This window comes from Lissotriton vulgaris, chromosome 4_1, assembly GCF_964263255.1.
Source record: "Lissotriton vulgaris chromosome 4_1, aLisVul1.2, whole genome shotgun sequence".
NCBI classification, from domain to species: Eukaryota; Metazoa; Chordata; class Amphibia; order Caudata; family Salamandridae; genus Lissotriton; species Lissotriton vulgaris.
The window spans coordinates 2,014,688,686-2,014,702,968 of record NC_141691.1 but is presented as its reverse complement, the minus strand read 5'-3'; the positions used below and the strand labels follow the sequence as shown (position 1 = coordinate 2,014,702,968).

At 47.4% G+C, this 14,283-nt stretch overlaps 1 protein-coding gene across 1 annotated transcript in view; it reads left to right on the top strand.

The window, feature by feature from the left end:
• The window catches only part of LOC147724879 (alanine aminotransferase 2-like), a 386,240-nt gene that overhangs the window by 230,012 nt on the left and 141,945 nt on the right, over nt 1-14,283 (top strand). The window contains exon 2 of the mRNA XM_086918124.1: nt 11,209-11,298. Coding sequence (XP_086774250.1) covers nt 11,209-11,298 — 90 coding nt within the window. The remainder of the gene's footprint in view (nt 1-11,208; nt 11,299-14,283) is intronic.

The following is a 14,283-nucleotide window of genomic DNA, read 5'->3' as shown; positions in this document are numbered from 1 at the left end:
TCTCACCCAGTCGAGAGATCAGGGCTAGATCCAACACCGTTTTTTAGCTCACTGCACCATCCCAGTTTCAGAACCTGGCTGTATGCAAATTAGTCTGTTCCTGTCCCAGTGCATGATGGGAACAGGGCAAACCAAACTACAAAAGCCAATTCTTACACTGGGAAGGAAACAAGCTCCCGGGGACCGGTTTCTGGCATTACAGCCGTCTTCGGCCCGGTTTGCTTGAATCCTGATGGTGCAATGAGCAAGGGTCTCACATCTGAGAATACCCTTCCACGCTTAGGGTGGACAAAAATATTTACAACAAGGGGTGGTGAGGGACAGAGTCTCTGAATTAAGCAGAAAGCTCTCACCCAGTCGAGAGATCAGGGCTAGATCCAACACCGTTTTTTAGCTCACTGCACCATCCCAGTTTCAGAACCTGGCTGTATGCAAATTAGTCTGTTCCTGTCCCAGTGCATGATGGGAACAGGGCAAACCAAACTACAAAAGCCAATTCTTACACTGGGAAGGAAACAAGCTCCCGGGGACCGGTTTCTGGCATTACAGCCGTCTTCGGCCCGGTTTGCTTGAATCCTGATGGTGCAATGAGCAAGGGTCTCACATCTGAGAATACCCTTCTACGCTTAGGGTGGACAAAAATATTTACAACAAGGGGTGGTGAGGGACAGAGTCTCTGAATTAAGCATAACGCTCTCACCCAGTCGAGAGATCAGGGCTAGATCCAACACCGTTTTTTAGCTCACTGCACCATCCCAGTTTCAGAACCTGGCTGTATGCAAATTAGTCTGTTCCTGTCCCAGTGCATGATGGGAACAGGGCAAACCAAACTACAAAAGCCAATTCTTACACTGGGAAGGAAACAAGCTCCCAGGGACCGGTTTCTGGCATTACAGCCGTCTTCGGCCCGGTTTGCTTGAATCCTGATGGTGCAATGAGCAAGGGTCTCACATCTGAGAATACCCTTCCACGCTTAGGGTGGACAAAAATATTTACAACAAGGGGTGGTGAGGGACAGAGTCTCTGAATTAAGCATAACGCTCTCACCCAGTCGAGAGATCAGGGCTAGATCCAACACCGTTTTTTAGCTCACTGCACCATCCCAGTTTCAGAACCTGGCTGTATGCAAATTAGTCTGTTCCTGTCCCAGTGCATGATGGGAACAGGGCAAACCAAACTACAAAAGCCAATTCTTACACTGGGAAGGAAACAAGCTCCCGGGGACCGGATCAAGCCCTGATCTTTGGACTGGGTAAGAGTGGTCTGTTTAACTCAGACACTCTGTTTATCACCACCCCCTTTTTGTAAATCGTTTTTGGCCACTTTAGGTGTGGCAGGGTATACTCAGACATGAGTCCCTTTCTCACTGCTCCATCAGGATTCAAGCAAGCCGGGCCGAAGAAGGCTGAAATGCCAGAAACCGGTCCCCGGTAGCTTGTCTCCTTTCTGGTGAAGAATTGGCTTGGTAGTTTAGTCTGCCCTGTTCCCATGATGCACTGGGCCAGGGACAGACTGATTTGCATATAGCCAGGTTCTGAGCTGGGATGGGGCAGTGAGATAAATAACGGTGATGGATCAAGCCCTGATCTTTGGACTGGGTAAGAGTGGTCTGTTTAACTCAGACACTCTGTTCATCACCACCCCCTTTTTGTAAATCGTTTTTGGCCACTATAGGTGTGGCAGGGTATACTCAGACATGAGTCCCTTTCTCACTGCTCCATCAGGATTCAAGCAAGCCGGGCCGAAGAAGGCTGAAATGCCAGAAACCGGTCCCCGGTAGCTTGTCTCCTTTCTGGTGAAGAATTGGCTTGGTAGTTTAGTCTGCCCTGTTCCCATGATGCACTGGGCCAGGGACAGACTGATTTGCATATAGCCAGGTTCTGAGCTGGGATGGGGCAGTGAGATAAATAATGGTGATGGATCAAGCCCTGATCTTTGGACTGGGTAAGAGTGGTCTGTTTAACTCAGACACTCTGTTCATCACCACCCCCTTTTTGTAAATCGTTTTTGGCCACTATAGGTGTGGCAGGGTATACTCAGACATGAGTCCCTTTCTCACTGCTCCATCAGGATTCAAGCAAGCCGGGCCGAAGAAGGCTGAAATGCCAGAAACCGGTCCCCGGTAGCTTGTCTCTTTTCTGGTGAAGAATTGGCTTGGTAGTTTAGTCTGCCCTGTTCCCATGATGCACTGGGCCAGGGACAGACTGATTTGCATATAGCCTGGTTCTGAGCTGGGATGGGGCAGTGAGATAAATAACTGTGATGGATCAAGCCCAGATCTTTGGACTGGGTAAGAGTGGTCTGTTTAACTCAGACACTCTGTTCATCACCACCCCCTTTTTGTAAATCGTTTTTGGCCACTATAGGTGTGGCAGGGTATACTCAGACATGAGTCCCTTTCTCACTGCTCCATCAGGATTCAAGCAAGCCGGGCCGAAGAAGGCTGAAATGCCAGAAACTGGTCCCCGGTAGCTTGTCTCCTTTCTGGTGAAGAATTGGCTTGGTAGTTTAGTCTGCCCTGTTCCCATGATGCACTGGGCCAGGGACAGACTGATTTGCATATAGCCAGGTTCTGAGCTGGGATGGGGCAGTGAGATAAATAACGGGGATGGATCAAGCCCTGATCTTTGGACTGGGTAAGAGTGGTCTGTTTAACTCAGACACTCTGTTCATCACCACCCCCTTTTTGTAAATCTTTTGTAGTTTAGACACTAGTCAAACATTCGTAGGCCCTGCAGTTGTTGGATCTTCCTTCTTACTCTCAGTCACTCACTCAGGAGGAGGTATGCAAGAAGGAGCATCTTTGAGGTAATCTGAAAAGATTTCCACCACTAGTCGCCAAGGTGGTAATCCTTTCGGTGTAATTAAAATTACTCTTTAAGGAGGTACAGTAAGGCATGTTTTGGTCCAGTTCTGAAAAGGCCCCCTTTGGGAACCTCAGGGCCTCCGCGAATTAGGTGCCCCTCTTGCTGTGCTGGTTAAATTGTAAACTCGCACTTCAATTCCGCGAAGGCTGATTATTACACCATCCCCCAATTCCGGCCTCCTGGTTTCTAGGCGCTGTAACATCGGCCATCTCACGCACTACATTGCATTTTATCCAGTGTAGGTTGCAGGGGCGACTGGTGACATTTGAAAGTGGGGGGGCGTAAAAGTTTTGGAGGAGTGGTTGATCGGCATCCGAGTGCTTCAGTGCGTTGGAAGACTAGGGTCAGTGTCTATAATGTAGTACTTTATTCCCATAGTGCCCACACCGCCAGCGCTCGCTCCGCAATGCACATTATCCACTTACATACCAAAGGAAACTCACGAGACATATTTGTGGGAAAGCAGTGCTGCAGGTTTATTTCGTACAACACAGGTAGCTGTTAAGGAGGGTCATCTTACAGGCGATCCAAAGCGGCAGCCCCTCACTGACCCGCATGCCTAAGGAGCCATCTTGCACGGCGAGACGATGCTCTGACGGTGCAGTATATTACCATTTTGTTATACTCCCGCCCCCCCCTGTCAGGGCGGAGGGATGAGGTACACCCCATGTCGGTTCAGGCCCCCCGCCCGCCCGAAGGACTGACGGGGTGCCGACGCTGTTTCCCGGAACCTCCTTCGGCTCCAGGTTCTTGGCTCAGGCACCCTTACTGTGCCAGGCAGAGGTATCTAGACTGTATCCTTCTGCCGCAGAGGTAACCTTACTGTCCATCTGCTTCCAGATCGCCCTGTGACTCCGCCTGCAACACAAAACATGACCATTAAAAATTCACAACTTTTACCCCGCCGCTCTGCAGCTGGGTCAGGGTTCAGGGTGGGATCAGTGCAGAGCCTAAGGGAATCCTGGCGGGAAAGAGAGGCCGAGCACAGTTGCTGCGCCGCTAAATACTGGAAGGGACGTCCCCATCTCCCAGGTGAGCCCTCCCTATTGGCTGCTCGAGCAGGAGGTCGGCTCAGGGAGTGGTGCCGCGCTAAGGGCTCTGAAGGTGCAGTATATTACCATTTTGTTATACTCCCGCCCCCCCTGTCAGGGCGGAGCGATGAGGCACACCCCCGGTCGGTTCAGGCCCCCCGACCGCCCGAAGGACTAACGGGGCGCCAACGCTGTTTCCCGGAACCTCCTTCGGCTCCAGGTTCTTGGCTCAGGCACCCTTACTGTGCCAGGCAGAGGTATCTAGACTGTATCCTTCTGCCGCAGAGGTACCCTTACTGTCCATCTGCTTCCAGATCGCCCTGTTCTCGCCACAGCTCTGGAGGAGGCCCACGTCGAGGACAGCCCTGGCTGGCTGGATAGAGGAATATGCTGACCATGAATTTTGTCAGATTTTATACATTTTTTAGATTTCCCAAAGTACGGTAATTCCCACCAGTCTCCTCACGTAAGAACCTATCCCAAGGAAGGCTTGACCACATCTATGTTACCCTGGGTCTTGAGAGCATCGCGTTCGTACCTTATTAACTGCACATAAAATGCATGCACTGCGAGACTTTCCGTAGGAAAGCACTGAAAAGCCTCTTTAAATAGAACGTCTCTCTCTGGGAAACAAAAGACTATCTTGTTTGGCAAACAAAGAACCTAGCAACGCTATAACTATGTCGATGAATTACGCAAGAAAATGAGAAATATAGTTTCAATGCACAATCCAAGCACGTAGGTCAAGCATACAAGAGTAACATCTTGTTCAACAAATGCAATTCAGAAAGAAGAAACCGCCAAGCACGGTGGGTTCTGGGCACCAGACTTTCCTGTTATGTCCGACCGCAGAGCCTTAAAGTTTGGGGGGTCATGCAACCTTGACAAAGTCATAACACGGAATACATCCAAAGTGATAAATTAAACAAGGAATTTTCATTGCTGTAGACTCGGCTCGTCCTTATTGCCTAGCTAGAGGAGCACGCTGAACGTGACGTTCATCCAATCATTATCAAACCGTTTCAAACTATGGCCATTCCCCCCAGTCTTGTTCACAAAGGAACATTTATATACCAGCGCCGTTGTGTTCCCCTGAGTTCTGTGAGTATTCATGTCCCAAAACTGATTGGGTTTTCTAAGGCTTGTGGGTAGGTAACAACAGGTAACTAACGGCCGCATACTACAAAACATACCAGTCAGCTCTACTCCACAATTACTCTCGCTATACCGCAGCTCGCAGGAAGCAGTTGAAAACAGTAAAAGCTACTGAAAAGGAAACTGATGTATCGACCCTGTGCTTTTTGATCACGAACTTCACTCCTGGGTTGCATTCGATGGTGAGCGCACTCCGTTCACATTCGGGCTCGTTACCCACGTGGAGGCGGGGAAGCATCAACCATGCGCCGGCCTTTCCCTCGGAATAAGTTGGGCTTTTGCGGTTGAACCTGCCCTTAATAAATTGAGACCATATATAAAACGCATTCAGGAATAAATGAACAAAGGAAAACAAGTCGTGGCCTATTTGCTGCGGTCGGTGGCAGATACCCTATCCACCGCAGCGGCACACCACAATGCATCTCACTCCCTCCCTGTGTTAGGCCACCAACTTCCCGCCAACTATCCCCGCGAATCCAGCAGTATGCGCCATCAACTCCTTACCATACCGAAAATAGCAAATACCTGCGCTGTTGAAAATGGCTCAGCGCACATGGGGACACAGACCCAAGAAATACCGACTCCTCCCGCAGCCAGCGCCAAGAAGCATACCGATGCCATGACTCATCAACTACACCACAAACAACGAGGCAGCATGGACACTCCCATCATCCGAACCGCCGGAACAACACTGCCCGGCACGCTCTCCCTCGGCCCCCCGGGCCACACAAACCGCCGCTCTGCATCGGGGACAACAAACGACCCCAAAACTCCGCGAAGCCCCCCGCCAGCGGGCCCCCGAACACCAGCACTCACCGCACACCCGTCGAGGCAGAAACCCGACGCAAGACCAGCGAGGCAGGCAGGCGCAGGACGGCCACACTGAGGCCGAGACAGGAACGGTGCCTGCAGAACAGATCCGCGCAGAGCCTAAGGGAATCCTGGCGGGAAAGAGAGGCCGAGCACAGTTGCTGCGCCGCTAAATACCGAAAGGGACGCCCCCATCTCCCAGGTGAACCCTCCCTATTGGCTGCTCGAGCAGGAGGTCGGCTCAGGGAGGGGTGCCGCGCTAAGGGCTCTGCTCGCCCGTCGTGTGGGACTAGGGCGCTGTCCCGCCCATGCTCCCCTGCGTGTCGCGCGGTCAGCGGCATTTGTGACGGGAGGAAACGGCATTGCTGTAATTGTGTGTACACATCTTTGCACCTACCGTATAAGGGGAATTTCTATGGAAAATGAAGTACTTGGCGAAAGTTCCTATATAAACGCCTCATTTAGTATTGTGTACAGGAATTACATTTTCCTAAACATGCGTAACAAAGGGGTACATTTGCATATTTTTACATTTGCACAGAAAATAGAGTTTTTATTCAAATACCTGATGCCGTGTGCCAGCCAGATGGCAAGGTAAGTGAAGAAACATGTTGCACCAAACCGCATCATCCAAAGCATACTTGGTTGCACTGCAGGCTGCATCTGCAGATTCACTGCCCAGACTATGTAATTTGTATTTTTTTTATATTAGTATTCGGATACCTAATTAAATGAGCTTGAGGCCCCTGCCAACCTCTGCATCTCTCGTCATCGCACGTTGAAAGTGGTATACTTCAAAAGTGTAAATACCGCTTTAATGCTGAGCTCCTCCTGCTCAAACTGGCGTTTTCATGGCTTCCCCTGGCCTATAAAAAAAGATGCTTTCCTCAGCCTACTTTATGGTAGCAGATCTTAGGCCAGCCACCGCCAATCTGTTGATTGTCCCTAAATTCAAACTGGCCACAAAAGGAGGAAAATCCCTGGCAGTTATAGGCGCCAAGGCATGGAACTAACTGCTCTTCCATCTCCTTGCAATCACCTCTGAACAGACATTTAAAAAAATCCCTTAAAACCTGGATCTATGGGCTAACTGAGTCATCCTGCAAAACACTTGTCTAACTCTGCTTCGCTACAACATCAACCAACAATAAAAGCCCCCATCATATCAGCAATGGAGCTAAAGCGCCATGATGCTCCTTGGAGTGACTGTGCGCTATATAAATATTTTCTCATATCTTTACCAACCCCCTAGGCATCCTGGATTCATATCTCATAGCATTTGAGTTTAAAACGAATGGACAGACCAAATAACCAAACCAAATATTATTAGCAAAGGTATGAAAACTTAGACAGATGACGGAAGATGACAGCTGAGTGAATCTACCGGATGCTGTAGCTTCCTGCCATCAAATCGAAATAAAGACCTTGTCTTGAAACCATAATTAGTCCCTGCAAAAACATTTCAAATCAGCTTAGTGCACGACGAGAATGGTGGCTTTTATGGATGGGTCATGGCAGTCCACCCAGCGCCTGTGTGCCATTTCGGCCCCGATTAAGAGAATACAAATGTATACAAATGTATTATCATGTTCTGGAGATCCCAGCCGCTGTGCAAAAAGCCCCTGGCAGCACTCTTGCAGTTAATCCACGAATTAGCTCATGTAAATCTGCTAAACTCCATGTTTAAATCAAAGTGCCTGCCTTGCCTTTTTCCACTGTGAATATTCCCATTCGGCACACTTTCGTTTCTTGTACATTTTACAGATCGTGCTCCATAAGAGGCTTATCGCTGCACCACTTTAACATCCTTTAGCAAACTGTATCTAATTTAAATTTCATACTGTAGCATATGCAAGGGGGTGCGCAATATTTCATTTGCATTTATGTGTTTTAATTACGCGCATCCTCTGCGCTAAAAGGTCTCTCGGACATACACTTTATGCAGATGGAAAATTACATATTAAAAATGTCGTAGGTGAAATCCAAAGTTCCTGAGAACTGTCCGAGAAAGAATTCTTTTTAAGAACGCCTGACTGTCACCTTTCTGCCCTCTCCATATGTAGGGCCTCTTTTCCTGTGTTTGTTCAGTCCATCTTAAAAGGTCTGCTAGTGTTTCTGCTGATGATTATCACTACTTATCCTGACAGGTGGGGGGGGGGCACCCTCCCCTAGCCGCCCTGCGCCTAGGGGAGGGGCACCCTTAGTAGTGCCACGGGGCTGAGCCTCCTCCGGGGCCCTTGGAAAAGGAAGGGGGTTGGCTGGCTGGGTTGACGTAGAGATGAAACTAGAAGGAAATGAAACCTAACAGACTATTTAAGGCTGTGCCACGAGGGGTTTCGTTCTCTTTGTCCCCTTGGTGTACAGCCTGGATGGAAGAAGCGTCGTCGAGAGCTTCGTCGATGGAGTGATGTTCCTGTCGGGCTGAGTTGGAGGAGGCCTAGCGTAGCGTTTTACCCTAAGTTAGGGCTTCTTTGATATGTGAGTGATGTAGTTTGGTAGTATCCGTAATTTTGCTGGCCAGCGTTGCGCGGACTGCCTTAACCTATTGATATGTGGGCAGTAGTTGTGGGCGGACAAGTTCAAGGAGTGTCAAAGTGATCTCAGAGGTGTTAATGTGGTTTCCGTAGTTTTGCCGGCCAGAGTTGCGCGTAGCGTTTTTAGGCAATTGATGTGTGCTGTTGCAGTCGGTCATCTGTGGGATTGGTGAGGGGCGCAAGTTCATTCTCACTGGTTGTTCCCAGTCTAGTGATTCGAGGAGTGTCACAGTGGCCACATTAGCGTGCAAATGAGAGGCAATCAGGAGTATTTCAACCAGTGCTTGCTGCAATGGGGGCATTAAATATTAAAACAAAAGCAAAACTCACCTCTGCTTCCCTTAGCGCCTTCACGTCCTCACAAATGGCAGTCCAGCAGCCCCTCTCAGTCAATCCTGGCGCTGCGGCAGCGCCAGGATTGACTTGGGGCACAGGTTACTCTTCACCCTCAGCACGCCCATTAGGAGACCGAAGGGCTCCTAATGGGCATGCGCAAAAAAGCACAAACACAAGTGCGCTTGAGTGGGCACGGGTAAAATTCGCCCTCTGTCCCGACTCATGCGAACTTGTGTTGCTGCCTGTGTTACCCTGGTGAAAATCATGTCAGTCAACATGATGCTGATGTCATGCTGACTGACATGATTGTCAGTTCTCCCTCGGCGTTTGAACTTAAGTAAACTGATACAGTGTACTTAACTTTAGAAACGCCGAGGGAGCTGCGGGCGTGGGGGCTACGCCCCCACGCCCTAAAGGACGCACAGCGTCTGGTAGTTTGTGATTCAGTTGATTGCTGCTCTCAATAAGATTGTGGGTTGCCTGTTTCCTGCTCCCACCTTAAAATGCTCTAGAGTTTCTACAAGAAATGTAAAGAGTTTTAGTGGCCATCATCACAGTGTTGTTTGTGCTTTTGTTACTGTTGTGGTTTACAGTTTCTATAACCAATGTAAACGGTTTCAGTGGCCATCATCACAGTGCTGTCTTCTCTTTTGTTACCTGGTGTCGTTTACAGTTTCAGTTGCCATCATCACGGTGTTCTGTGTGCTTTTGTTACCTGGTGTGGTTTACAGTTTCTAGAACAAATGTAAACCATTTCAGTGGCCTTCATCATAGTGCTGTGTTTGCTTTTGTTACCTGTTGTCTTTTACAGTTTCTATAAGTTTCAGTGGCCTTCATCATAGTGCTGTGTTTGCTTTTGTTACCTGTTGTCTTTTACAGTTTCTATAAGTTTCAGTGGCCTTCATCATAGTGCTGTGTTTGCTTTTGTTACCTGTTGTCTTTTACAGTTGCTATAAGTTGCAGTGGCCTTCATCATAGTGCTGTCTGCTTTTGTTACCTGTTGTCTTTTACAGTTTCTATAAGTTTCAGTGGCCTTCATCATAGTGCTGTGTTTGCTTTTGTTACCTGTTGTCTTTTACAGTTTCTATAAGTTCCAGTAGCCTTCATCATAGTGCTGTGTTTTCTTTTGTTACCTGTTGTCTTTTACAGTTTCTATAAGTTTCAGTGGCCTTCATCATAGTGCTGTGTTTGCTTTTGTTACCTGTTGTCTTTTACAGTTTCTATTAGTTTCAGTGGCCTTCATCATAGTGCGGTGTTTGCTTTTGTTACCTGTTGTCTTTTACAGTTTCTATTAGTTTCAGTGGCCTTCATCATAGTGCGGTGTTTGCTTTTGTTACCTGTTGTCTTTTACAGTTTCTATTAGTTTCAGTGGCCTTCATCATAGTGCTGTGTTTGCTTTTGTTACCTGTTGTCTTTTACAGTTTCTATTAGTTTCAGTGGCCTTCATCATAGTGCGGTGTTTGCTTTTGTTACCTGTTGTCTTTTACAGTTTCTATTAGTTTCAGTGACCTTCATCATAGTGCGGTGTTCGCTTTTATTACCTGATGTCTTTTACAGTTGCTATAAGTTGCAGTGGCCTTCATCATAGTGCTGTCTGCTTTTGTTACCTGTTGTCTTTTACAGTTTCTATTAGTTTTAGTGGCCTTCATCATTGTGCGGTGTTCGTTTTTGTTACCTGAGGTCTTTTACAGTTTCTATAAGTTCCAGTGGCCTTCATCATAGTGCATTGTTTGCTTTTGTTACCTGTTGTCTTTTACAGTTTCTATACGTTTCAGTGGCCTTCATCATAGTGCTGTGTTTGCTTTTGTTACCTGTTGTCTTTTACAGTTTCTATACGTTTCAGTGGCCTTCATCATAGTGTTGTGTTTGCTTTTGTTACCTGTTGTCTTTTACAGTTTCTATAAGTTTCAGTGGCCTTCATCATAGTGCTGTGTTTGCTTTTGTTACCTGTTGTCTTTTACAGTTTCTATAAGTTTCAGTGGCCTTCATCATAGTGCGGTGTTCGCTTTTGTTACCTGATGTCTTTTACAGTTGCTATAAGTTGCAGTGGCCTTCATCATAGTGCTGTCTGCTTTTGTTACCTGTTGTCTTTTACAGTTTCTATTAGTTTCAGTGGCCTTCATCATTGTGCGGTGTTCGCTTTTGTTACCTGAGGTCTTTTACAGTTTCTATAAGTTTCAGTGGCCTTCATCATAGTGCATTGTTCGCTTTTGTTACCTGTTGTCTTTTACAGTTTCTATACGTTTCAGTGGCCTTCATCATAGTGCTGTGTTCGCTTTTGTTACCTGTTGTCTTTTACGGTTCCTATAAGCTTCAGTGGCCATCATCACGGTGTTGCATGTGCTTTTGTTACCTGTTGTCTTTCACAGCTTCTATAAGTTTCAGTGGCCATCATCATAGTGCTGTGTTCGCTTTTGTTACCTGGTGTCGTTTACAGTCGTGCCCTCCTAACATGTCCGTGTTTTCTCTCCGCAGGGTGTGAAGAAGCCGTTCACCGAGGTGATCCGAGCCAACATCGGCGATGCGCAGGCCATGGGCCAGAAGCCCATCACTTTCCTGCGCCAGGTGAGCCCCAAGACATTTTACATTGTAGGTGCTGTTATTAGAGAGGATGTGTGCCATGCAGTATGACCTTACTACCTATGTATTCATTACTCAACATAGCTACTTCTCTTTTTACTTTGTTGAGGGGCAGGGAAGCTAGCTCTAACTTGGCTCCTGGTTGGCTGCATAATGATTCTCAAACAAAGAAGGCGAAGGGTTCAATTCTGTGAGCAAAACAGTGCTAAAGAAACAAGAGTATGAAAATACATATTTTGATGAGAAACACAATGTCAAAGAGAGAGTTTTTGAGGAAGGTGGATGGGTCCTGATTAAAACACCCTTCAGACCTATGAAAGGGAACTCTAGGCTTTCTGAACCGGTCCGAGTTCTCAAAGTACAGAAGCCTTCTGTTTCGTTGTCTGAAGAGGGCTGTGGAACAGCATTAGTGCTGCGCCCATCAATGATACTCAAGCGAAAATATATTTTCACACGTGTTCTGGTCATGGGGAACCTGATTTCTCTAACAGATGGTTCAAAGCAGATTTCGCAGCAGGTACACGATCCTGTTCAACCTAACGAGGTCGGAGAAGTCCGAATGGCGCACCTGAGTCTGAGGTTTGCATCAAAAAGGTACAAAATGAACAGAATGAATGTGTCCGGCCACGGTTTCGGTGCTCACAGGTCTTACACTATCAGTCAAACTGCAGGACGGTGATCTTTCTTCATTTTCATGTGTTAAGGATGGAGGTGATGTAGTATGCAGTACTTATAACAAAGGGGAGTCGCCGTTCGTTCCTAAGTCGAGAGAGGAAACGAAGAGAAGTAAGAAGTACTCTCGTGGGCTTTTGCTCATCGTCGGGTGGGCGTCCGGGTGCTGCAATGCCCTACAGGTCCCCCGAAGGGTCTCTTTTCCGGAGATCTTTTGATGAAGCCGTATGGGTGCGTGGGTGGAAGAGGGAGTGAAGCCCTAGAAGGTGTAATGGGGTTCTCAGGCAGATTCTGTTACCTGTAAATAAAGCACAGATGTATTTAGCACCTCTAATAAACATCACTAGATATGCAGTGCTTAGGAAAACACAAAAGTATTTGTTTACCAACTGCAGAACGGTGGGACGCTGGGACTCTAAGCCAAAAATAATGGAAGCCGGTGCAAGGGTAGCGTGAGCCAACTCAAACAATCTCCTGGAAGCGAGCATCCTTGGAACAAGGCGCACAGAAAACCAACAAAGTCCAAACAGGATCCAGCAAGCAGAGTCAAATGCAGGGAAGAAGTCAGGAAACGAAGGGAACCGAAACAGTAAGCAAAAAAAACACAGCTACGCCGAAAGTTGCCAGGCAACTTCCGAATTAAAATTCACAGTTTAAATAGCATCGCCCCCTCCACGGTCAGGTCACCACAATCTTACAGGGACACATCTTTATTCTGTTGCAACGGGGCAATCCCAGGTCTCCCAGCCGCTTCCTTGGTCCTGACACTGGATGAGTTTAAGGTGAAGGGCAGACATCCAGATGTGAATGATGAAGAGGCAGGATTGGAGGAGACAGATGCCACTAACCAACGATACTTCCATGTACAGGTCGGTGTTGTAGCCTTATTGATAGCAACGCAAAAAGATGATGGACGGAATGCTGAACATTGTCAGATACTCACCCCCAGTCACAGATGTGGATTAAATCCATTGTGTTGTTTGCTCACCATGCCATTCCAGGGTAAATACAACCATATGCAAATCAGTCTTGACCCTGTGCCTCATAGGAACAGACCGGCCTCAACTGCCAGGCCGGCCATCCCTGGACTGGAAACATGCCTCCTGGGATCCGGTACAGGGTATCAGCCCTCATCAGCCAAGATAGCTTGACTCTAGCGGCATGGAGAGCACAGGACCCACGTCTGGGCATACCCGGCACACTTAGGGCAACTATAGCAACACAAAAAGGTGATGGATGGAATGTTGAATATCGTCAAGCATTCCCTCCTTTGGGTTACATCCATTTTTCTTTTGCTCACCACGCCACCCCAGTTTAGACCCAGCCCTATGCAAATCACAGGCCCCTTGCTCGCCATGCCACTGGATTCAGGGTAGCCCGGCTGATCAGGGATTTAAAACGTGAGCTTAGTTGTATATTTGGAAAGCTTACATGTCTATGGCGTTTTCGTTATGCAAGCTTACATGTCTATGGCGTTTTCGTTATGCAAGCTTACATGTCTATGGCGTTTCCGTATACAACTAAGCTCACGTTTTAAATTTAGAGCACGAAAGGCGCACAATACCTAACACTAGACACATGGGAAAATGCATGTGAATAAACAGCATGATGCATGACATATAGCTATCAATGTGTTAAATATGTGCAACATAGCGCAAATGTGAAGAAAGTTCTGTTCTTTCAATATACCGATGCTATATCCTTTTGCTTGTAGAGATCCCAGATGAAGGGCACGTATGCCCGAAATGCATTGGAGCATGAGTTAAAAACAGCAAGAATGCTATGCCTATGATTTGTTTGTAAAAAGAATGAGAAAATTCAAAAATGATAAAGGACCTATACAATAAAAATATGAAATGAAATAAAGGTCTTGAAAAAGCAAAAATCTTGCAAGGAGTCCAGTTAGTGGAACCAAAGGTGTGCCCTAACCAAGGATGCTCCCAAACTACTGGCAGCACAATTTTTCACCCCAGAAGAAGGTAACTATGGTCCTGCTAGTCATGCACGTCCGCCCCTTCTCAAAGAGGATCACGACAAAGACAGCCATGCACTCTCCCATTCTGTTTCATGCTAACCATTCGAAAAGGTGCTCCTGCACCCCATAACATGGCATGAAGCGCTATCTACCTGCTACAATGCAATGTATACAGTGTTTGGCTGGACAGTTGTATCAGACCTGCAGTTTGTGTTCCCCATCGTAGCACGATGGACCTGTGTGGCTTTGTTGGAGGAGCTGGCTATGTAACGACTTTGGGACAGAAGTACCACCCTATTTTGCATGGAGAACGGGTTTGCGAC